We start from the raw sequence: 24,222 nt of genomic DNA, 5'->3' as shown, positions 1-24,222 counted from the left end.
TACATATAAAATATTGAAATATCTAGCTCTCTATAAACTTTTGTAAACTTTGTAAAAATTATATTAAAAATATAAATTTGTAATAAGACAAGTCTCATTTGTAAATTTTTCTTCTTTATAAAGAGTGGGATGTCTGTCTATGTAGTATGTATATGACAGTATAACCAATGATTTATTCAAAAAGAATTTGGATTATTATAAATTAATATGTCATAGGATAACCCTTTAACTAAGGACGTGCAAGAATTGGGGTAAAGGAGTATCTCCCCCCCCCCCCCCCATAAAAAAAATATGTCTTTTTAACCCCTCCAAAAAAAACTCTCCAAATTTCAGCGTGCTTCGAGCGCCATTTACCACACCCCCTATAAAAAATATAATTTTGTCACCCCAAAAATAAAAGGCTTGGACGTCCTTGTACCCTACCAACCCCTATCTTTAGGATGCCCCTAGAAACATATTATAGCCTAATACTAACTGCTTTCTTTATTTAGGATGATAGAACAAGTAGGGAACCTAATGGGAGGCTTGACCTCTGGAACAGGTGGCAAGACCAACAACACAACCAACAATCCTCCAAACGACACCATCTATCTATGCAACTTCAGGCACACTTTCTTTTCCTGGATTTATTTATAAATCATTGGAACATTTTTAAAGCATAAAATGATGATTATTAATATTATTATGTGTGAATTTAAGGACACATAGAGTCTACTTTTCTTAAGAACTAAAATTCTCAAACTAGTGCTTACGCCCCAATAGGCCTCTTGCGGAACTCTCTTGGGGCGCCTTTTCTTGGGAGAGTGGAGGTACTCCTCCCTGAAATCTTTTCTGCATCTACAAAAAAGCTTGTTGTTAAGGAGAACTATATCTGTCCAGTGCTTAGACACACACTTTGACAGACAAATACTTTTATATATATGAGAATCAAAAAAAATAACAAGCAAATACAGTTACAATAAAGATGTACAGTAACTTTCCATCTAAATGTTCTTGCATACTTTTTCCTCTTAGAAAATTAAACTGAGCAAAGTGTAAACTTTTTCAATATATAGAGAGAATGGATTCAATTTGTTTAAAATTCAATTTCCCATTGTTCTTGGCACTTACAAGAGGAGGATCACAAGTAAAATGCAATTCACTTTTATGTGCCTTTAATTCAACAACAAAAAAATGTTTAAATTTTATACAATGCTGAAAGTCAGATTATGACCATAATCCACTTTCAGCGACGTTTATAGTATTTTTTTTTTGGGGGGGGGGGCGGTAGGAGTCGACAACCCCCCCCCCCCCCCCTTTTAAAATTTTTGTTCAAAAACATAATTTTTTTTGGGGGGGGGTGGGGGTTATTTTTTTCTTCGAGGGTTGTAGTAACCTCTCTCAAAATAGTTAAAAACCTTCCCAGGACCTATGAAAAGCTACCCTGTAGAGGGGAACCCTATTGGTTCAGCGGTTTGCGAGAAACCCTCGGTAGAAACAAACAGACAAACATCCTGTTACTTCATTACAGGGATATGTTTATTGTTTATTCATGATATAGATAATATGCCAGTTACAGCTACTTAGTTTTAATAATAATCATAATCTAAATTTTGTTACTTTTTGAAAATACTTTGCCTTTTGACTTGAGATAACATCATAGCTGCCAAAAGAAATTTTCCTAATGCAATCAAAATAACATTTTACATCTAATAGCAATAATGTACACAGATATTTGCCAAGTTTTCTTTTTTTATTAAAGCAAAGGATCTGTATGTATGTCCGTCCGTATGTCTTTCAGCAACGTTATTCATGGTATGTTAGAATTGCACTAATGATTTCAAACTATGCATCAATGACATATTGATTATTAAGAAAACAGTAAAAGTGTCGAACTATGACGTCAGAAAAAATTAACAATTAACCAATAAGAAGCCAGTATTCACTGTGGTAAAATAATAGCGGCCTCTCATTGGTTAATTGTTAATTTTTTCTGACGTCATATTTCGACACTTCTACTGTTTTCATTATTAAGCTCTTGTGACAATTACTCTTGATATTGCCACAATTTTTTTATATTTTTAGGACGAAAAGGAAGCATATCATAAGCGAAGCTTTTCTACAAATAAGTCTTGAAACGTAAGCGTAGAAAAGAAATGTGAAACACATATGTGTGTATGTGTGTGTGTGTATGTGGTTGTATTGTACAATGGTAGTGTGCTATATTGCAAGCCATTTCAAAACTTTATTTTTCTCTTTCTTCAATTAGGTTTTATTTTATAGCTCAAGTTTGAAATTATTTCTTTTGTTCCAGATATTTTTTCCTTTATTGCATAAATACATTTTATTCGACCAGCGGCTACGTGCCTAGCATCTAGGGGCTCTAAATTCAAAGTATAAGGGAGAGGCTAAAAAAATAGCTTAAAACCATAAAAAAATTAAATCTTAAAAAAATAGCCTAAAACCATCATAGGACTGAAGTGAAGTTTATCTAGAACAAAGATCTTAAGCTTCAGACAAAAAAACTTACTACTTTATATAATAAAATAAAAAGTAAACAAAAATTTTATATAGTCCAATTTTTTGTTGGTGAGTTGTATAATGTATACTGGCTAACAGTGTTAAGTTTTAACGAGTTTGGGATGGTTTAGAGTATCATAATGATGTTAGAATTAGTTACTATCACTGATTTTTCAGGCACATCATATACATGCAAGAAAAGGGGTATATGCTTCTTGAAGTAACTACAAAGAGGGGGGTAGGTTTCTGGTGAAATCCGTAAAGGTTATGTGCTATAAGTTAAAAACAGTAGTAGAACGATAAAAATTTATGTTAACTTAAAAAAAAAAAAATTTTGTCTATAGTTCTTTTCAATAAGAAATACACATATTTAGTGAATATTATCGTTCTACTACTATTTTTAAAGCTTAAAACACACACCTTTACGGATTTTACCAGAAACCTACCCCCCTCTTTTTGTAGGAAGTGTTATACACTGAAGAACACAGTAATAGTGTCTGACTGATTATGACGTAACAAAAAAATCAGCCAATGAGAGGCCGTTATTGACCAATGGTAAAATTTATAGTGGCCTCTCATTGGCTAATTTTTTTTGTTACGTCATAATCAGTCAGACACTATTACTGTGTTCTACACTGAAAGGTTTGATTGGCTGCTAATTTCATGAATTTGCATTTGATAAACATGTTAGTAATTTCCCCTTTTTATGGAGTGTTTTACAAAGGTTATTTTAAAAAGTATAAAACAAAAAGTTTTATATTATTTAATGTCTGAGTGTTTATTTGATTGGTCCCAGTGCAGCTATAATTACGTTGTCTTTAAATATCAATTAAATGTATTTACTTTATTGAATTTCCTGGAAATATTTATTCAACATGAGGACATACCAATTATTAATGGTATATATTTTCACGACACATCCGTAACAAACATGTCGTGACTGTTAAAATCTTTCATTTAAATGAAGATTCTTAAAACTATTCATATGGTTTTAAAATAGTTATTTCTTGGACGATTTTAATATTTTTGAAAAAGGGGAATAGATTCATAATTTGCAACCTGCAATTTAGTACTTATAATGTTAACATTCAATATTTAATGTTTACTATGTGTCATATTATGGATGTTGATATCCTTGTTTTTTTTGGTAAATTTCTCATGAATTTAATATTTTACTTAGATGATAAAATCCATTCATTATTTTATGCTTTTGAAGTTATTCATGCTTATGCATTATTTTTTTAAAAACATACAAAATAGACATTTACCCGTTAGATCAATTTGCCAATATTGTATTTATCTATTCATGCGAATTATGTTCTATAGTACTTTTATCATGATTTAGTCAGCCAAAATGAAATGCTGATAAAAATTCTTTTTAGGCTTTTCTAGCGTAACAACTCTTTAATTCACCTTATATGCCCTTTATTTCTTTATTTCAACAGTCCGTCTGTAATGCTATTAAGGATATGTATATTTGTCTCCTGAAAATTGCTAAACAGCAGATTCTGTTCTATGGTCCATCCATGATTTTTGTTTCTTACTTGTGGATGTCTTCATGCTTGCTTTCTGTAACTTTGTATAAATATAAGATATGTATTGATAAATGTTGTGGGTGTGATAGACTTCTATTCATACTTTTTAAATATTCTAACAAAATAAATTTATATACTTTTAAATATTCTTTCAATATTATAAATATTTTACCGTATTTAAAAGGAATGGGGTATTCCTGTCCAGTTTTTTGTTTAGGAATGAATATTTCTTACCCGAGGGAATATCATTCTCATTTAAACAAAAACTCATTTTTATGCTAGTAAAATGTGGTTTAATTTTGGTTTTTAAATTTCACTTATTTCCCTGGTATAATTTTTCTTTCTTTTAGTAATTAATAAAAATTCTAAAATCTTCCAAAAGAAATTAAAAATCTTCTAAAAATGACTACCTCCGGGAAATAAATGAATATTTACATCCACTATTTAAGGGGTTGTTTATATGGGAATGAAAATTTTGAAATATAGTTTTATAGAGTAAAAAAAACAATTATTTTACAAAAACTAAATATTTAGGTTTTTACGGATGATTTAGATACCAAAAGAGCCAAAACTAATTTATAATCAAACGCTTTGCTAAATTCAAATTTACTGTAAGTCGCGTAATTTTTACGTAACTCACATTTTATCCTTTAAAGTATGTGGTGTATGACTGCTACATAAACAATTTCTAAGGTGTCCTTGACTTGATTCTTTGCAGGTTTTAGGCTATTTTTAAAATAATAGGTCAATCTTCTCTGTGACTTGTACTCTATAGAAATTAGAATTTTTATTATAGATAAATTTAATATTAAAACCTGGCACAAATAGATACAAATAAATTTTGCCATATTTTATACATTTTACACACAGTTACAATTTTTCATCAACTTCAAACATTTTCAAGTAAATTAAATTTGTTTTATCTCGTTACATTGAAAATTAAACTCAAAGAGCAGTTTATTTATATTTATATTGAGATCTATTTGCTGATATCTTGAATTTTAGGGCCTTTACGTCCTTAGGGCCTATAAAACAGTCATTAAAATCTGCATAAGTTTTTATGAAATGATTATGAAATGTATAAAATTTCAAGGCATTGCTAGCATCCTGGGGCTCTATATTAAAAGAGGCTAGAAAAAAGCTAAAACTAAGACTTTAATCTGAAAGAAATAGCCTAGAACCATCACAAAAATAGAGAACCAAATCAGTTCAGTAGTTATTGAGCCTTTAACCTTCAGACAAAAACCTTACTACTTTATGTAATAGGATTGATAACCTCGTTTGTCTGTCATAAATAGGTACGTGATACTTCGTATTGACGTCAAACATACTTTCTTTTATTTAAATCATTTTATAGCTTTCAGTAGCGAAGCTATTCTAATAGTAATCGTTTCTGAATTATGGATGAACTTGTATTAATTTCCCTCCACTCTCCTTTTCTTCTCCCTATTATCTTTCCTCTTTGCTATCTCCCTTTCTTTCCTTCAATATATCTCCTCATATTTGAATTATTTTTTTATCAGGCTCCGCGTCAAATGAATGTTATCATCCTTGTTTCAACTAAAAATTAAACCTTATTTTAAAAGTAATTCCGCAAACATACATTGTTATTCTTCCTTGAGAAAAAAAAGTAAAAAGCAAGAAAAAGTTGTAAAAGTTTCCATGTGCAAATGAACATTTGCCTTGTTTATTGTTTTTACCTATAATTATTCTTAGCACAAAATGTATTCAGAAATTAAGGGCGTAGTCATACCATACATTTATTTAAACTATTAATTTGATTTTCAACAGGTAATTGACCGGGTATAGTCCCTTTCGTGACAACGCCTCTTAAGGAGCGTTTATTTGTATTTTCACAGTATCTTTTCTCCTATTTCTACCCCTGCGGGGGGCTCTAACCCCGCGGGGCTAATTGCCCAATTTGCCGGTTAATCACCTAACCTAAACTAAAATAACCTATAAAAAGCTACTGTGAAATAAGAGGCGTTGCCACGAAAGGAACTATACCCAATTGGCCTGCATACGTTTTTGTTTACAAATTTTGTCTTACAGTCAAACAATTACCAAAATAGTGATTTTAATTCAAGTTTGAACGCGGAAGTGTGAACTGTTGATGTATTTTTTTGCTTTTGTGATAAATTCCCTTGAGACTAGAACAACAGCAACTATTTTACCCAATTGGTTTTAGAGCAGAGGATGTAATATACATTTACATTCTTTGTGCGTGAGTGTCAGGGATTTAAAGGGATAAGACAATGCAGGGGCGTCCAAGCTGTTTATTTGGGGGGGGGTAAAATTTTGTTAAGGGGGGGTAATTCGGTTTTTTGGGGGGGGGGAATGGCGCGCGGAGCGCGCGGCAAATTTTTTTTACCCCCCCTAAAATTTTTACCCCGGGGGTAAAATTTGCTTGGGGGGGGGTAATTACCCCCCTGAAATCTGTTGGCAGGGGTAAATTTTGGGGGGGTAAGTTAAATTTTATTAAAAATGCGCGCGAAGCGCGCAAAATTTTTTTTTGATAGAGATTTTCTATTTTGGTGGGGGGGGGGGTATTTACCCCTCCAAAATTGTTTGGGGGGGTAAATACCCCCTCCTAAATACCCCCAGGGTAGGGGTAAATTTTAAATGGGGGGGGGGTAAAATGAAAAAAAATTTGGGGGTGCCTACGGCACCCCCAAATTCGTTTGGGGGGGGTAATCGCCCCATTACCCCCCCCCTTGGACGCCTATGAGACAATGGACGATAAATTGACATACATCCCCAATAATGATGCACAAAATTACCCCTTCTGAAGAATACAATTAGTGGTTGAAACCTTTGGACACTCAACTTAATTAAATAACCAATCAAAATTCAATAAAAGTCCACAAAGTTATTCAGAAAGGTATATGAAGACTTTGTTATAAAACTTTGGGGACTAGTGTAATAAACAGCCCATTATCTCCTCCCTCCCTGGTGAGTGTGCTCTGCATCTTTCTAAAATACAATACAAAATTAATTAACACCTTTACATTTCTGAAAGAAATAGAAACTTTTGAGAAAAAAAACATAGAAAACATCCTATTAGATAAATTAGTGATTTTTAATTGCCTGTAGCTTAAGATTTTAATAACTACTATACTGATTAAGTAATGATTTTAGTGAAGTTTTGCACAAATCCCGAGATGGTTTTAGACTATTTCATTTATGGATTCAAGCCTCGGAATCGTTTTGGTTTAGGCTATTTTTCTATTTCCTTCTTACATTCCTCTTTAAGTACAGAGCCCTTAGATACTAAGGGTACTAATAACTATCCTATTATATAAAGTAGTAAGCGTTTTTTGTCTGTCCTGGAGGATCTCGTTAACTGCTAAACCGATATTGTTCTCCTTTACATTGAAGGTTCCTATTGGTCCTGGGAAAGTTTTAAACTATTTTGAACAAATATTTTTTACTCTTTTGAAGCTCAAATTTAAAATGGGATGAGGTCAACTTTTCTCTCTCCTACCTTAAGTGCCCCTAGAGGCTTTTAGGGGCGTAGCCGCTAGTCTAATATAATTTAATTTAACTACATTATAAATAAATTATAATAATATCAGTTATTATAAGAAAAGAATTAGTATGTTTATGATTTTAATACAATTTTGTTGTATGTATTTAGTATAATTTAACTTGTGTCATATACTTACATTATTTATTTCTAAATTTGTATGAAAAGCTGTATTATTACAAGAGAAAACATTTTCTTGTGTGTTAATTATAATTACAAACATTACATAATGGTATTTTTAAATTTTGAGCTCTTGTTACATTTGCAATTGTAATACAAAAGCCTATTTTTCATAATTTCGTTTGCTGGATTAAATGGCCTTAGTAAATTAAAGATTTTCTGAAAAATAAGAAAATTGCAGCCGGTTAACTTTTTAATTAAAGAGAACCTAAAAACAAAGGTTGTTAAATAAAAGAGTGATGGAAGCAATATTAGACTTTGACTCACTTATAGTCGGAAATTATTTATCCTACAGGGGACATGCACGAAATTTTTAGCCCCCTAGCTCTAATAAAAGCATCGACTAAGTTGTGGAAAGGGGATCGACGTTTAAGGGTTGATGAAAATTCAATAAGGCTAATAAGCCTCACATTATGCTAAAATAACTAAAATGTGGTAAATGTAAAATCTGGATATAGGACTCATAAATCAGGATCTGGTCTGTAAGTGGGCTGCACGTATATGTATAGACAAATTAATGGTGGATTTCCAATAAACAGTTTTATTCCACATTCAGTTTAGTTTGGTTTCTCATTAAACAGCTGCTCTGTAGCTTATTTCTAGTAGTGAAGTGACTCTATGATTTACTTTGTCTGAAGGAAAATTTTATTTTCTTGGCTGCTATATAAGATAAAGAGATAACATTTTTGGTGATGATTCCCTGAAGCACTGAGCATCAAGTGTTTAATTTACTTGGTCCGTCAGTCTGTCCTTCATGCTTCAAAAATATTAATACTTATTTAATATAAAGGTATCGTGCTTTTCTATGAATCTTAAAATATTCTATTTTTCTCTTTATGACAACTGAACATTTGCTCTGTAACTTACTTTGTCCGCTTTTTCAACCTATGATTTATTGTGTTTCGCTACTCATGGATGGCATCCTTTAATTCACTATTTTTACTCCTTAAGGCATTTATTTATATTTTTCACTTTTAAGGTCATTTTGTGTTAAGTCCTAACTACAAATCTACAAATTATCTATTATTAGCCAATGGTAGAGGTATCATAGAGTTGATTTTTCTGATTGTTGTTGCTTAAAAGTAAGATTGATTACTTACTATTACCTCTGTAGATATAGGTATACGGCTGGGTGGGAGGATATAATCTGTGCCAAACATCGATAAACCACTTACCAACATATTTTCCTCACAGCTTAGCTAAATATACACTTTTTTTATACATAGGTTTTTGCATGCATGCTATGCTTATGAGTATTGTGTATTTTCAGCTGTGCAGCTGCTCTATAATTTGCATTTTCTGTTGAAATTGTAAATATTTTAAATCAAATAGCATTACGAGCGATTAAATGAATATACTTGTAAAGAACTTTTAAAAGTTAGCAGTCCATGACAGATAATATATATGAAGAAAATAAATTTTATCTATGTATTTCTTTTAAATTTAAAATAAACCATTTTTAAGAATGTTTAGGCCAAAATATAACTTAACAAATATTTTTTTTCTTGTCTGATTAAGTTTTAACTTCAAATTTAAGTCCATTTGATTATAAATTTCCATTGTAAACTGTTTAAAACTGATGTGGAAAATATACATTATAAATTTTGTTCTCTATAAATACAACTAAAAGTCTAATATTGATGCAATTTCTATGGACAAAGTTATTTTTGTTTTCCTATAACCTATATTGGAAAATGTCCTATAATGTATATTTAGATTAATCCTTTAATGCAAAGCAATATATTCACATAAATATATTGCAATTGATTATTCAATTGCAAAAACGTTTTACACATATCTTTGGTATTATTTTCTCTTTTGCCGCGATTAGCAATTATTGACAATGTTGTTTAAAAGAAAGTTTCAGCTGCGGCTTAGGATTGCTGATTTACTGTGAGTTAAGCCTGGATTTTGAAATTGCAGCAGATTGATGCAGCTGGGGTGGAATGATTGTATCTCAAATCTATTCCATCAGAGGTTTTTAACTTTCTCTTTCCCATACACACACAAACACACATGATATTTTTCTGTAAAGTTTAAGAGTTCTCATAAATTTTTTATTAGAAACAAAATGAAAAGTAGTATTGCCTCTCCCCATGCAATCTTTTTTCTTTGATTTTTAAATTTTGCATGTATGAATGCTTGTTCAAGGCATGGAAGCCGCAGTCGCTTTGCCAGAGCTTTTTTTAAATTTTGCAGTTTCTACAGCTGCCAAAAAGTCAATAAACAACTACCAAACTCCTCTTTATAATCAACTACCACTTGTAGGAGCCAAAAAAAGAAGTTGATTTTTCAGTCATTAAAATTGGCGGCTGCTTAATTCTGGGCTTTTAAGATTACAAAGAAGCAGCTTATAGTTCTTATAAAAATAACGTCATTCAATATAAATGACCAATGATAGGCCATTATATATTTTACCATTGGTCAATTAAAATCTATACTGGCCTATCAATGGTTATTTGTATTGTATGACGTAATTTTTTATAGACACTAAAATCTGCTTTGTTTACAAGCTTTGAAGTCTTTTTAAATATTAAGATGCAAAGCATTTAACTTTCTTGGTAATATTTCAAAGACAACTGAATCTATAACTTTTTTTCAACAAAAAAGGATTACTTTTTGGAAGCTTTCTGAATGTGATATGTTGTATTTTACTTACTAGCGGCTATGTCCCTAGAAGCCTCCATGGTTACGTAAAATCAATCAATATTAAGAATTAAGATCATCTTTTTAACAAAAAATATTTTTTCGAACGCTAGATGGTGATAGTTATTTGTTTTTGCGATTTCTCTTGGGATAGTGGACGTGATGTTACCCTCCCCCAAAAATAACTATAAACCTTCACAGGATATATGAGAAGCTACACTGTAAAGGAGAATCATATCGGTTTTGTGGTTTGCGAGATCCTTCGGTACACACACACACACACAGACAGGCAGAGATCCTTTTCTTTTATTATAAGGATATATATCTAGAAAGAGCATTACACAATTCACAAAATTTGGGTTGATCTCAGCTTTATGGTTTGGAATGGGGTTAAGCACAATACAACACCAGAACAATAATTAACAGATCTGGATCACAAACAAAATGAAATTACTTTTTATATTACCAGCGTCCAGCTTGGTTGTTAATTGCAGAGCTACTCTATAGGCAAGGTTTGTACATTATTTTCTGTCATTAACTATTAGAATAAAATGCTTTATAACATTCAAAATAACCTACATTACAATAAAAAAATAATAATTAAAATAAGAGGATCTTTTTCTTTATTTATATCACTTAAATAAATGTATTATTGTTTTGAACTATGTCAATGAATATAATTGCCCTTGTTACTGGTTAATGTACAGTAAATACATGCGGAGTAGGTTTAATTGGCCAGTATTACATTACTTGGACATTAAAGGAACATTTCATGAATAATTTATCAAAATGAATGCAGTTTGGTTGGACAGCTTGGCAATGCTCTATAGATCTGCATATTAAAAGGACATTGAATAAAAATAATTTGACATTTTTTTAAATATTTAAATTTGAATAAAATAAATTTACTAGAAAAAAACATTTATATGTACCTAAGCATATCTCATATGACAATTGAGTAAATTTTCATTGCTTTTTGTAATAAAAGGTAGAGAAATCTTCACAGTAAAACCAAACATTTCATATCGGAACTCGCATGAGATTAAACTTATTGGTTTCCAGGATCAGTTTCACTTCTAAACGCACTATTTGACAATTATTAAAGCTACAGATTGTCCTTTAGATCTATGATATGGATGCAAATTTTTCCAAATTTAGAAATTGAGCATTCATATATTCCATAATTCCTCTGTCAGGAGTTTTTACACAACAACAATCAGATTCAACGTTTTAAATAAATTGATTTGTGTTCATAGGTAAAGATATATAGTCGGGTATTGTCCCTTTCGTGGCCACGCCTCTTAAGGGCGTTTCATTATATTTTCAAAGTAGCTTTTCGCCTATTTCTAGCCCCTTCAGGGCCTATTGCGTATTCCTGCGGGGCAACCACCTAACCTAACCGAAAATATCCTATCAAAAGATACTGTGAAAATACGACGAAATGCCCCTTTCCAGGAGGTGCCACGAAAGGTACTATACCCCAATAATCTATAAATAAATCTGTTTGCAAATATTTAGTTCTGCCTTTACGAACTTGCAATTATCAGAGTGATTAAGAAAGTTAAGGAGGTTAAAGATATTTTAAGCAACATTATTCAACTCTATCTATAAAACAAACTTTGATTTTGATTGTATACTGTCTTAAATCTAAAATTGATTCTATTTTTCAACTGATAAAATATAGACACTTAGTATGATATATTTATAAAAGCAACAATGTGTTGTTTTGTTTGAATACCCTTTAGCTCTGACCCAAGCATCCAATTAGGATAATGTATTCCAATCAAATACAATATTTTTGGTTTTTATAGATTATTAAAAATAACTAAAATGTTTTAAGAAAGTTAATTCGCTTATTTAATACTTATATTTGCGATTACTTTTATTTAATGAAATCTTCCAATTTTTAACATTTACAAAACGGCCTGCTGTATTGCATCAAGATCCATGACAGATCTATATAGGAAATAAATGTCTATAAATGAGCTCAAGTTTTCCAAAGGTCAGATGTTAAAAACTCATACTGGTTCAATAATCAATAATAAACTCTCAATGACCAGAATGATAAGACCCATTATTTTACTCTAAGAAGAATAAGTTAAGTTTTTTATTTCATGTTGCTATTCAAATTATATTAAAGTATTAAATTTCTATTCATAAAATAGAAAATTTAAGTTTATAATATAGTAAATCAAGGAAAACTAAGTTTTAATGTAATATGATACTAGTGACGCGCCCGAATGTGTTCAGATATTAAACTAAAATTTAACATTTAGCTAAATAGTTTAACCCTTTCAGGACGATAATTTTAAACAAAAAACATTAGAATCCTAAAATATTTTAAAGAAAGAGAGACAAAATTATAAATACGGTTTTAAATAAAAATAAGAAGAAAAGGGAAGTGAGAGAGAGGGACATTAATTAGATCTTTAAAAAATGATGAATAAACGAAACTATAAAAGTCGTAATAATCTTTATGAGTAACTTGATTTGTAGTACGGTTCGGAGAGAGAGAGAGAGATTGAGGGATAGGTCAATTGAAGAAATAATATTAATAGTCGGGGATAGGTCAATGAAAGAAATAAGATTAATAGTCGGGATAGGTTAATGGAAGAAATAAGATTAATAGTCGGGGATAGGTTAATGGAAGAAATAAGATTAATAGTCGGGGATAGGTCAATGGAAGAAAATGATTAATAGTCGGGATAGGTCAATGGAAGGAAAAAAGTTAAAAGTCGGGGATAGGACAATGGAAGAAAAAAAGTTAATATTTGGGGATAGGTCAATGGAAGAAAAAAAGTTAATAGTCAGGGATAGGTCAATGGAAGAAAAGAAAATTAATAGTCGGGGATAGGTCAATGGAAGAAAAATGATTAATAGTCGGGGATAGGTCAATGGAAGAAAAAAAGTTAATATTTGGGGATAGGTCAATGGAAGAAAAAAAGTTAATAGTCAGGGACTGGTCAATGGAAGAAAAGAAAATTAATAGTCGGGGATAGGTCAATGGAAGAAAAATGATTAATAGTCGGGGATAGGTCAATGGAAGAAAAAAAGGTTAATAGTCGGGGATAGGTCAATGGAAGAAAAGAAAATTAATAGTCGGGGATAGGTCAATGGAAGAAAAATGATTAATAGACGGGGATAGGTCAATAGAAGAAAAAAGGTTAATAGTTGGGGATAGGTCAATGGAAGAAAAGAAAATTAAAAGTCGGGGATAGGTCAATGGAAGAAAAAAAAGGTTAATAGTCGGGGATAGGTCAATGGAAGAAAAAAGTTTAATAGTTGGGGATAGGTCAATGGAAGAAAAAAAGGTTAATATTCAGGGATAGCTCAATGGAAGAAAAAAAGGTTAATAGTCGGGGATAGGTCAATGGAAGAAAAAAAGGTTAATAGTCGGGGATAGGTCAATGGAAGAAAAAAGGTTAGTAGTCGGGGTTAGGTCAATGGAAGAAAAAAGGTTAATAGTCGGGGATAGGTCAATGGAAGAATAGGGTTAATATTCAGAAGTGAGAGAACGTAGAATATAATTTTTTAGGTGGTGCCTGCACCACCGATTCACTAGTATATTTATATGACCGTAACTCAGTTAAATTAATTTAAGAATTACTGAAAAAAAACTAAACCTTTAAATTATACTTGTTATGTGCTTTTCTATTTTCTGCAATTTGAATTAAACTTAAATATCAAAATCAACAAATTTTATTTCAAATAGTGAATGTATTAGGTAGTAAGTTTTTTGTCTAAAACTAAATATCTCGGAAAATGCAGGTCCTAATGGGTTGTTCTTTTCATGAAAGGTTCAGAAATGTCTAAGTGTGATATTAGACTATTTTCCTGACTTCTCCTGGAGGCTAGAGGAGAAACCATTAAAGGAATGGTATAAGATTAAAAAATAAGTTCTAATTGGGATTTTGTTAAGTCTAAAAATTAGATTAGAGACCTTCATCATGAAGAACATAAAGTAGAAATATTAAAGCACGCGGCATTTGCGCAAATTAAGATGCACTTACTCCAGTTAATGTAATTAAGATTAAGTTTAAAGAAAAAATATTTGTTGTTGCTGAGGCTGCTGAACAGATGCACACTGCACTCACTTGTAGTTAATGTAATTAAGAGTAACTACGAGTAGCAACAGGAATAGTTTTTCTCGTATTCATTTTAATCCGGTGGATAGGAACCGGTTCTCATGAATACGAAAAAACTATGTCTAGCATCGTATTATATCCAGTTTTCTACGAATATAGAAATGTACAGTCATAAGATTCAAAATCAGATTTTTTAGCCGGTGCCTTCGGCACCTGGGGGCTAAAAAAACTAGTTTTAATCTTATAATTGTACATTCTATATCCGCGAAAGCCGTTTATAATACGATACGAGAAATAACTATTCTCGTATTCATTCGAATCCGGTGAATAGAAACCGGTTCTCATCCATACGAAAAAACTATGTCTAGCATTGTATAATATCCAGCTTTCTACGAATATAAAAATGTACAGTCATAAGATTAAAACCAGATTTTTTAGCCGGTGCCTTCGGCACCTCGGGGCTAAAAAAACTAGTTTTAATCTTATAATTGTACATTCTATATCCGCGGAAAGCCGTTGATAATACGATGCGAGAAATAACTATTTTCAGAGAAATATTTGTGAATTTGAATGAAATCCATAATAATTCCTTTAAAATCTTAAAATGATATGTTATAATGCGCCTATTTTATCAACATACGAACACTGCAAAATAACGTAACGTCAGCGGATTAGAATCATATGCCAAACAACGGCATACTAAAGGATGATACTATCATCCCTGATGACATTATCAATCATGACTATATTGCATTTCATAAAAGTACATAGGTAATGCTATAAAAAAAAAACATATTACTACGTGAATTTATTTATATATTTTTAAGACAACTACAGACTTAATTTAATAATCATAACAGAAAGAATGTTGAAAATTATAGACCAATGTTTCTAATTATTGCCAGAAAAAAACTATATCTATTATTAATAGTTTTGCTGAATATACATCCTGTACTCCTAAGTAAGATAAGGATAAAGAAAGTGCAATGTCTGTTTGTTCAGAGTTTCTGTGGACGGAGAGTGGTTATGCTTAAAGGTAACACACACACACTTTTTTTGTAGCATAGCTTCTCTATAATTACTTTGTGTGTATTCTGTAAAACACAGTTTCGGGACGAAGCCCAATCTTTTGATTCCTGTGACGTAATAAAAATGAGGGATTATAATTTTTTTTAGGGGTTTTCTTTCCCACTTCTCTTCTCATCTCCCTCATTTTTATGACGTATACAGGAATCAAAAGTAGGACTGATTGGGCTATCCTTTCACATGCCCTGTCAAGAACACACATTTTCTTTCAGAGTTGATCACCAATCAAAATAAATAATTTGCCTATACAAATATGTCCAAAAAAGTATATTTTGGATTTATTTAGGTATGCTGCTTTTAGTTATTAACATCCTTGCCTTTTAAAGATTTAAAAAGATTTTTCAAAGGTTAGGTCAAGGTCTGAAATGCAGTTTTTTTCTGCAAAGTTAAAGTTAAGCAGAGCACCATGTTTTACAAATTACAATTTTAATTTTTGAAAACTTTCACTTGAAACTTAAAAACCTGTTACAAATAAGCTTTTAGTGGGAGCTATTTGAAAACTACCAAAGTAAAAACTTTTGTTTGACAAGAACAACACAAAAAAGTTTCGTTTGCTACTGTGGTATCTGCCTAGGGTAAATGGCAGACACCAGAGTTCGAATAAAGACTACGACAGTGTGAACAGACGTGGACACCTTACTATAGAGAAGCTACGCTTCTCTAGCATTCACTAGACAAGAATCAACATCTATTTCAGTTGTCACTTTATTGAAGGTGTAAAGGATACTAAAGCTATATACAACAAACAATAACTACATGGATAGGAATAAATGATCATAACATAAAAGCATTATAATACATATACAATAGTCAGTTTGGGCAATCATGATTCCCCATCCCTGGAAAGGGTGGGGGGGATTAAGAATACAGTTAACCATAATATAAATACATATGGATTAGGAATAAAGATGGTTAAAGATAAATCATACAGTAAAACATAGATAATTGCAATGGTTAGGTAGATGGCTATCCCTGTCTGGGGCAGGCAGGATAGCCCATGGAGCAGCACAATAGGTAGATAAGCATAGAGGGGTTGAGTGGTAGGTCTGGGTACTAAAGAGGGAAGGTTTGATGATTACTTGTGACAACAACAGTCTGTGTGGGGGCAGGTTTAGATCCTTTATCCTCAGGGTTGAGGTGGTGCTGATAACTTGGTGGTTGAAGGGGAAGGTTCCGGTGCTTAAGATGGGAGAGGGAGGGGTAACACCCCTCCCTCCATTTGCAGGACAACTGAGAGATAAAATCAGTACCGTTATCTGACATCTTTTCAGGTGGCTTCATAATTGTAGAATAACAGGATTTAACTAGGTGCGTAGCATCACTATAATGTCTTGGTTTCTGCATGGTCCAGAGCTGCCGCATACCACAACTCTCCCCTCGGAAGGCTGGAGGGGTTGTCTGCACCGCCAGACTTCCGACAGTGGTTGCGGCCTTCAGTTTGTTGTCCTTGTGGAATGGGTCCGCCAGGATACCAGTTGCTGGACGGTGGTGGACTCCAGCCCTCCCCAGGTCTAACGGAATCGGCTATATCTGCTGGAGTAGCTGGTCCTGTTGGATCTTCTGGCCGTTGGATGTGTACCTCTGAGGCCACCCTGGCAACCTCCAGGGGTGGCACAGCACATGAGGGGGCTTGGACCAACAGCCGCCTGGTGTACACCTCTGCAGGTTTCTCCACTGGGCTGGTGGTCTCCATCGTGTTGGTCACCTTGCTGCTGGCAGGCTGGCTACTGGATGCAGGCGCAGTTTCTTCGCCCTCGGGGCTGGTCAGGTTCATTCGGCTTCCAGGGTCTCTGTCAACGCGGGCAGGTGGTGGTTGGCATACTGTAGGAGCGTTGCCTCCTTCAGGCTCATTCTGGACATTGGCAGGGTGGTGCATGGCAATCCGACCTGCGGGGTAGGGAAAGGTAACAGTCCACCCTTTATGCCGGAGGCTGTCTTGGATCTGCAAGGGTGGCTCCGCTCTAGTTGGCTGGGAGACAGGCCCATCCACGGACACTGCTGCTAGTGGACTGGAGGCACAAGGCTCCGGATTTCCTCCCCTAGCCTGAAGGGGTCCAGGCACATTGTCTCCATCTTGGGTAGACATAATTGTTGGGGATCCTCTACTTCTATGGTTAGGCTCGGCACTTGGCGCATCTAGTTGTGTTACTCCCCAGGCAGCGGTCAAAGCTTCTTCAGTTTGGCTGGTAATGGCTGATACCCTGGCTCCTGGGGCAGATGCAGGGGGCGCAGGCAAGTTTGGCCCAGCCCAAACTTCCTGGTACACCAGTGCAATACAATTACCCTGGCTTGGTTGAGGGAGGTAGACAGCTGGATGCAGTTGAAGGTGAGGGACAGCTGGACCCTCCCTGCTGGCTGGGGGCTCTGGCTGGCTGGGGGTGACGGGTGTCACCCCTTCCTCTGGGGCTGCGGGCTCATTCCGGGGTCCAGGTATCTCGGTGGCGGCGACGGTTGTCGCCCCAGGCACCAGTGTGGGGGCGCTGGATAGCACCCCCCAGTCTTCATAGGGGTCCAGGTCTCTCGGTGGCGGCGACGGTTGTCGCCCCAGGCACCAGCGTGGGGCGCTGGATAGCACCCCCCAGTCTTCACAGGTGGCGGCGACGGTTGTCGCCCCAGACATCAGCTTGGTGGTGCAGGGAAGCACCTCTCGTTCCTTCCAGGTGGCGACGCCGGTTGGCGTCCCATACATCGACTCAGACTCGCTGGCTAGCGCCTCTTGCCTCTCCCACTCGGCGGCCGCCAGGGCCTCCCCGTACACCGTCCCGGTGGCGCTGGGTAGCGCCCCTCGGCTCTTGCTGGGGGTGACAGGGGTTACGGACACCGGTCCCCTGTGGTTGCTGCTGAGGTCCAGGCCAACCCGGTTGGGTTCAGCCGCTCCTCCCAGCACGTTGATCCTGGCCACCATGGTCCCAATCTGAGACACAGACTCCTGGGTAGCCGCGGCCCCAGCGGCGGCAGCTAGTTGGGGTGACGGCTGGGCATCTCCCTCCAGGTGGACCTGGGTGGCAGACTGGTTGCATGCAGGTTGTTGGGCGGCCTGGTGCTTCTTCGTTGCCCGGTCCCAACCGGTTCTACACTTGGCGGCTGTGTGGCCGTTGAAGCGGCAGCGCCCCTTCGTCCAGCTGGGTCCCATCAGGCCGGCTTCCCCAGGGTGTATCAACCTGCCAGGTCTCTCCTCCTCCAGTTGGGGCACCAGCTGACAAACAGGGTCTCCCCTACTAGGGGTCAGGCGGTGCTGGGCTGCTTGTGGTGGCTCCTTGGTTACATTCAGCCTCCTCCCCATACACACAGGTTCCTTCCATCCAACAGCGGCTCTCCTCCCCTGGGTGGCGAGGCCAGCCTCGGCCTTAGCTTCTGCAGGTGCTTCTCCACATGAGGGATCCTGCCTCTGGGTATGCCAGGTGGTTGGTAGCAAAGGCTGTTGATGGTGCCAGTCGGAAAGGGGGCTATGATCTCTGGGGGGTACCTGTGGCCAGTGTGTGGACAGGTACCCACAGGTGGACCAGCAAGGCCCAGAAGATGCCATACTGATGGTAGCCTGAACTGTATTCCGGACTGTCAGCAGACTGTTGGTAGCCACCTGAGTTGGGCCAGAGTTGCCAGCTAGTATTGCGTCCCTGCCAGGCTCCGTCAGCGGCTGGTGGGGAGCCCCTGCGGTGGTTCTGGTTTTGGCAAGGGGTGGCCTTCTTATTGACTTTCCTAGTTGGAGCTCTGCATCCTGGTGGGCCTCCATCTTCAGCAGCATGGGGGAACTTGGCTGGGACATGTGCAGTGGTTCAACAGAGTAGCGGCATCTGGTCTTGGAATGTGGGGGAACAGCCTCACTGCTGCTGGTCAACCCTGCTCTCTCCGTGCTGGGTAAAGTCTTCCACTGCAGCAGGTCACCAGTCCCCATCCTTAGGCCGGTCCCCAGTCGTTCCATGCCTGGGGGCTCCCAGGGAGGCTTGGGTGGCGGCTCCCCCACCCCCAGGTACGCGTCGGGCATCTGGGTGAAGAGCCTATTCCCCTGGGACAGCTCCCCATCCTCCAGATTGGTGAGGCCAGTGCCAGGGAGGACCTTTCCACCCCAGAAACAGGTGGTACTGGCCCTAGGGCTGGGCCCCTTTGAAATCTCAGTTCTGGTAGTAGTGTCCATCTTGGGGCTGGCCACTAAGTCTCTGAAGCTTGTCACCTTCTCATTAGGCTCAGTTGCATCGTTCAACACCCCCAGGAGGACACCTACAGGTTCAGCAACCCCCAGTCCAGTATTGCTATTTCTCGTACGTTGAGCACCAACTGAACAGGAGCTGTGCAGCGGACATTCAGTCACCCTTCCAGACAAGGGCATCTCAGGGACCAGGGGTCTGTGACCTGGCATGTGTTTGATGTTCACTGTACTCGACACAGTAGGCCAAAGTAATAACAGAAGCAGTATCTTGTAGATATAGGAGCAGAGTAGAGTAGCCGCACCGCAAGGAGGTTCGAGCCGGCTCACCCCTAGTATAAATACTATAGCTGTGTAATTAGGGTGGTAGTCCACGTAGCCGTAGGCTCGGTCCTCCTGGCTCAAGAGTTTCTGTGGCTGGCGCGCCCCCATGATAAGTAGTAGGGGGTTGGTCTGTTGGTGCCAGCGTCTTGTTTAACTGTTGAGCCTGAGTTGCTCTCCTTTCCAGTATAGCTCTTGATTTCTGTGGCAACCAGCGGATCTTAGCTTAAAGGTAACAGGGAATATGTTAGGTATCACAGATGTCTCTAGGAGCGTATCCGCTAGTGGATATATGGATAGGTAGGTTATCTATATATATACATGGCTACACGCCCATATATATATATATACGTGTATAGGAATATCCCCAGAGCTAGATAGCTTTTCCTCCTTGCTTCAAAAAAATCACGCTTCCTCTGTATATAGTTCACAACTATGAAGGTCGATGGTCCAGGTACACACCACCACTGCCCAGTGTGGGGCAGCAAGTCAGGCTATGTCCACAGGGTGGGCGTACTTTCGTTCAGTTATCATATCAGTTTCCAGTGTTGTTTGGTGAGGTTAGTATTCACTTACTTGTACCCATGATACAAAAAAACAACCTTATTTATCACTTGGGTATTTATATATACATATATTTGTTTCACTAACCATTCAGCTTTGAAGTAGGGTTGGCAGGCTAGGGAGATGTTGAGGGTCTGAGCGGGTTTAAGGAACTGGTTTAGTTTTCCTTATCACACTGTAGACAGGGAGGGAGGAGCTTGCAAGTTTTTCTCCTAAAAAAAATATCTCTGATGTATGCTATAGAATGGCCCCTCTCCTGTGTGGGTGTGTGTGTGTGTGTGTGTGCGTGGAATCTCCTGTCCTTGTAACGCGCGTCCGCGCCGTCAAATCCGCGCACACGGGGAAAACGCGCTCTCACCCCTCAACTCGCTCTCTCATTGGTCCGCTTCGTCCGTTGGATTTATGATATTTTCCGCACTCTGTTGCGCTATCCGTGAATGGCGCTCTGTGTGTCCGATCGCTAGCCCCACACTACAGACGGACTTAGTCTAGTGTGGGTAGGAAGGGGGAAGCGCGTGAGGGGACGGGGGTAACTCCGTCCGTTCCCCCTGTGAGGGAGGGGGGTAACTGTGTGCTGGTGTAATAGGGCCTTTTCTTCTTAATCCTAGGTTTATCTATTATATCACCCTGATTGTATTTGCCTTCAATGGAGAGGGGCCCCTCCCCTTCCCTTGGAATAAGGGGTGTATTGTTGTTGTTGTGCTGTGGGCTTGAGATTGTTTTGATTGTATATCAGGGTCTTTATTATGTTACATCTAGCTTCTATTTCTGTCCTTATCACAATTGCATAACAGATTTGTTTACCAACTCTGTTCTATTTTTAGCTGTTATCACAATACACAATAATCCAAGCCTGTTCTATTCTTAGATTTATCACAACACAACAATTTGTTTGCCAAGCTTTGCTCATAAATCTATTGTTTGGCCATCACACTAGGGTGGTAATCCCTGAAAATGTGATATAATATCTGTTTTCTAGATGGGTGGCTGCGTTGTAGCCTCTCAGGATACTCGGGGTTGACGTAGTTTTTCTCTGTTCTGGTGCACTACACTCGTATGTTAGCTCGCAGCTTGCAGCTATGTGGCATGTTTCAGCCTATCGGCGGCAGGGAATGTCCCGTCCTGCTAGCGCCGCTTGCAGCTATGTGGCGTGTTTCAGCCTATCGGCGGCAGGGAATGTCCCGTCCTGCTAGCGCCGCTTATCCAAATCCAGCTGATGGCGGCAGGGAATGTCCCGTCCTGCTAGCGCCACTGGTTCGGATCCTGCTATCTCTTGCAGTAAAATTGGCCTATTTTCAGCCGTTTACACTTATTTGGCTTGTTTCAGCCGGTCCGCAGGCCTGTTTCAGCCCTTTTGGCGCTCAATTCTCCGTTAGATATCAGCGCTGCTCGCGGTTATTCATCAAATTTCGCTGTCTCGCTTCCACAACTGCCGGATGCAGAGTTAAACTTTGCTGTCCAGGGTGGGTAATTCAGGTTGCTTGCGTCAGTTTTGCCAGATTCACTGCTGGGAGTACCTTAGCCTCAGATGCGCGTCTGCTCTACACTTGTGGTTCGCCGTAATCTCACACAGCTGTCACCAAAGTTGTGGTATCTGCCTAGGGTAAATGGCAGACACCAGAGTTCGAATAAAGACTACGACAGTGTGAACAGACGTGGACACCTTACTATAGAGAAGCTACGCTTCTCTAGCATTCACTAGACAAGAATCAACATCTATTTCAGTTGTCACTTTATTGAAGGTGTAAAGGATACTAAAGCTATATACAACAAACAATAACTACATGGATAGGAATAAATGATCATAACATAAAAGCATTATAATACATATACAATAGTCAGTTTGGGCAATCATGATTCCCCATCCCTGGAAAGGGTGGGGGGGATTAAGAATACAGTTAACCATAATATAAATACATATGGATTAGGAATAAAGATGGTTAAAGATAAATCATACAGTAAAACATAGATAATTGCAATGGTTAGGTAGATGGCTATCCCTGTCTGGGGCAGGCAGGATAGCCCATGGAGCAGCACAATAGGTAGATAAGCATAGAGGGGTTGAGTGGTAGGTCTGGGTACTAAAGAGGGAAGGTTTGATGATTATTTGTGACAACAACAGTCTGTGTGGGGGCAGGTTTAGATCCTTTATCCTCAGGGTTGAGGTGGTGCTGATAACTTGGTGGTTGAAGGGGAAGGTTCCGGTGCTTAAGATGGGAGAGGGAGGGGTAACACCCCTCCCTCCATTTGCAGGACAACTGAGAGATAAAATCAGTACCGTTATCTGACATCTTTTCAGGTGGCTTCATAATTGTAGAATAACAGGATTTAACTAGGTGCGTAGCATCACTATAATGTCTTGGTTTCTGCATGGTCCAGAGCTGCCGCATACCACACTACGATAGATTATTAAAAATTAAAAAAAGAAAAAACCGAAAAAAAGAAGTAGTCTCAATGTAAGTGTTATAAAAAAGTCAACTTTTGTTGTGATAGTGTAACTTTCTGATAACAGAATTATAGATTAACCTTGGTTATAGGGTAGCTACGCCACTAAAAACCTACTTAATGCGTTCTCAACTAATTGTACTATAGTGGCTTATATGTGGTGGTGTTTTACTTTTTTCCTTCTGGTGGCTCTGGTTAGTGGTAGTGGTTGGCTGGTATAGCACAGTTAGGAGAGTGAAACCATTTTTTTTAGATGTCAAAATATAATCTATGATTAAGGGTTTGTCCCTCTAAATCATCTTTGCCGATTTCTAGCCCCTGCGTTGCCGCCAAAGGGACTATACCCAACTTGTTTTTCAAAGATAGAAGAAACTGGAACGATGGTTTTTTAAAAAGAAATCCTCCATTCTATATTTTCAAATTATGTTAATCGAAGGAATGCATAAAATTTTATGAATAATTTTCAAAATCTCCAAAAAAAAATATATACTATTACTATTATGTCGATTTAAATAGTGAATTGTCTTTTTTTGATAATACGCTGATTCCGGTTTCGTCCATATTAAAAGTGATATGGATAATGAATGAAATCCTACATTACTTTTTTACAGGGATAAAACCGTTGTCATAGATTATATGTCCGATTTTATAAAAAAAAAACCAAGGATAACAACATCCATAAAAGCGAAGCACTGAAACGGTAGGACAAACGGATAATTAGATCACATAAAAATTTGTTGTTAAAAAAGTAGAAAAATCAACATGTTTAAAATGGATGTACGGACATTATGATAAAGATTATAGAGTTGCTACGCTTTCTAAATCGTACCTAACTACTACAGGATTCATCATGCAAAGTTTGAAATCGATAGGACAATTCTAACAAGCCTAAATTAACGAATAAAAAAGCTATCTATCTCGGACGGACGGATGGACGTACGGACGTACGGACGGACCTAATTATAGGAAAGCTTCGCTTTTAAAAATGGTTCCATCCTCCTAACTGTAGGAAGGCTGGCTTCACATCACATGCACCCATTAATGCATTTGCAATTTGCAAGTGAGAAACACTACTAGATGGGTTTTAACACAAAGAATATACAATGGAATTATTCTAGTATTTTGAAAAAAATTTAGGACATACTGAAGTAAATGACAATTTTGTAAGGCAACTTTGAAGCTGCAGCTTAT

At 37.2% G+C, this 24,222-nt stretch overlaps 2 protein-coding genes across 4 annotated transcripts in view; one reads left to right on the top strand and one right to left on the bottom strand.

Annotated features, from left to right (window-relative positions):
* The window catches only part of LOC145313318 (protein RUFY3-like), an 88,211-nt gene that overhangs the window by 6,650 nt on the left and 57,339 nt on the right, over window positions 1–24,222 (top strand). The window contains exons 2-3 of the mRNA XM_080152666.1: window positions 492–605; window positions 15,474–15,507. Of these exons, the coding sequence (XP_080008792.1) occupies window positions 493–605; window positions 15,474–15,507 (147 nt within the window). The 5' untranslated portion in view covers window position 492. The remainder of the gene's footprint in view (window positions 1–491; window positions 606–15,473; window positions 15,508–24,222) is intronic.
* On the bottom strand, window positions 16,249–22,988 carry LOC145313316 (uncharacterized). Of its 3 annotated transcripts, none has more exons than XM_080152662.1 (2): window positions 20,674–22,988; window positions 16,249–20,635 (listed from the first exon to the last, which is right to left on the bottom strand). In XM_080152662.1, the coding sequence occupies exon 2, from the start codon at window positions 20,131–20,133 to the stop codon at window positions 16,879–16,881; it is 3,255 nt and encodes a 1,084-aa protein (XP_080008788.1). In that variant the 5' UTR covers window positions 20,134–20,635; window positions 20,674–22,988; the 3' UTR covers window positions 16,249–16,878. The 3 variants fall into 3 exon arrangements, with proteins under 3 accessions (XP_080008788.1, XP_080008789.1, XP_080008790.1); XM_080152663.1 differs by having other exon boundaries at window positions 16,249–20,624; XM_080152664.1 differs by having other exon boundaries at window positions 16,249–20,624; window positions 20,655–20,674.

The sequence above is a fragment of the Acartia tonsa genome, chromosome 3 (genome assembly GCF_053477335.1).
Source record: "Acartia tonsa isolate MP-2025a chromosome 3, ASM5347733v1, whole genome shotgun sequence".
In the NCBI taxonomy this organism is placed as follows: domain Eukaryota; kingdom Metazoa; phylum Arthropoda; class Copepoda; order Calanoida; family Acartiidae; genus Acartia; species Acartia tonsa.
Note: the sequence above shows the minus strand (reverse complement) of the source record. Positions and strands in the feature narration are given on the sequence as shown.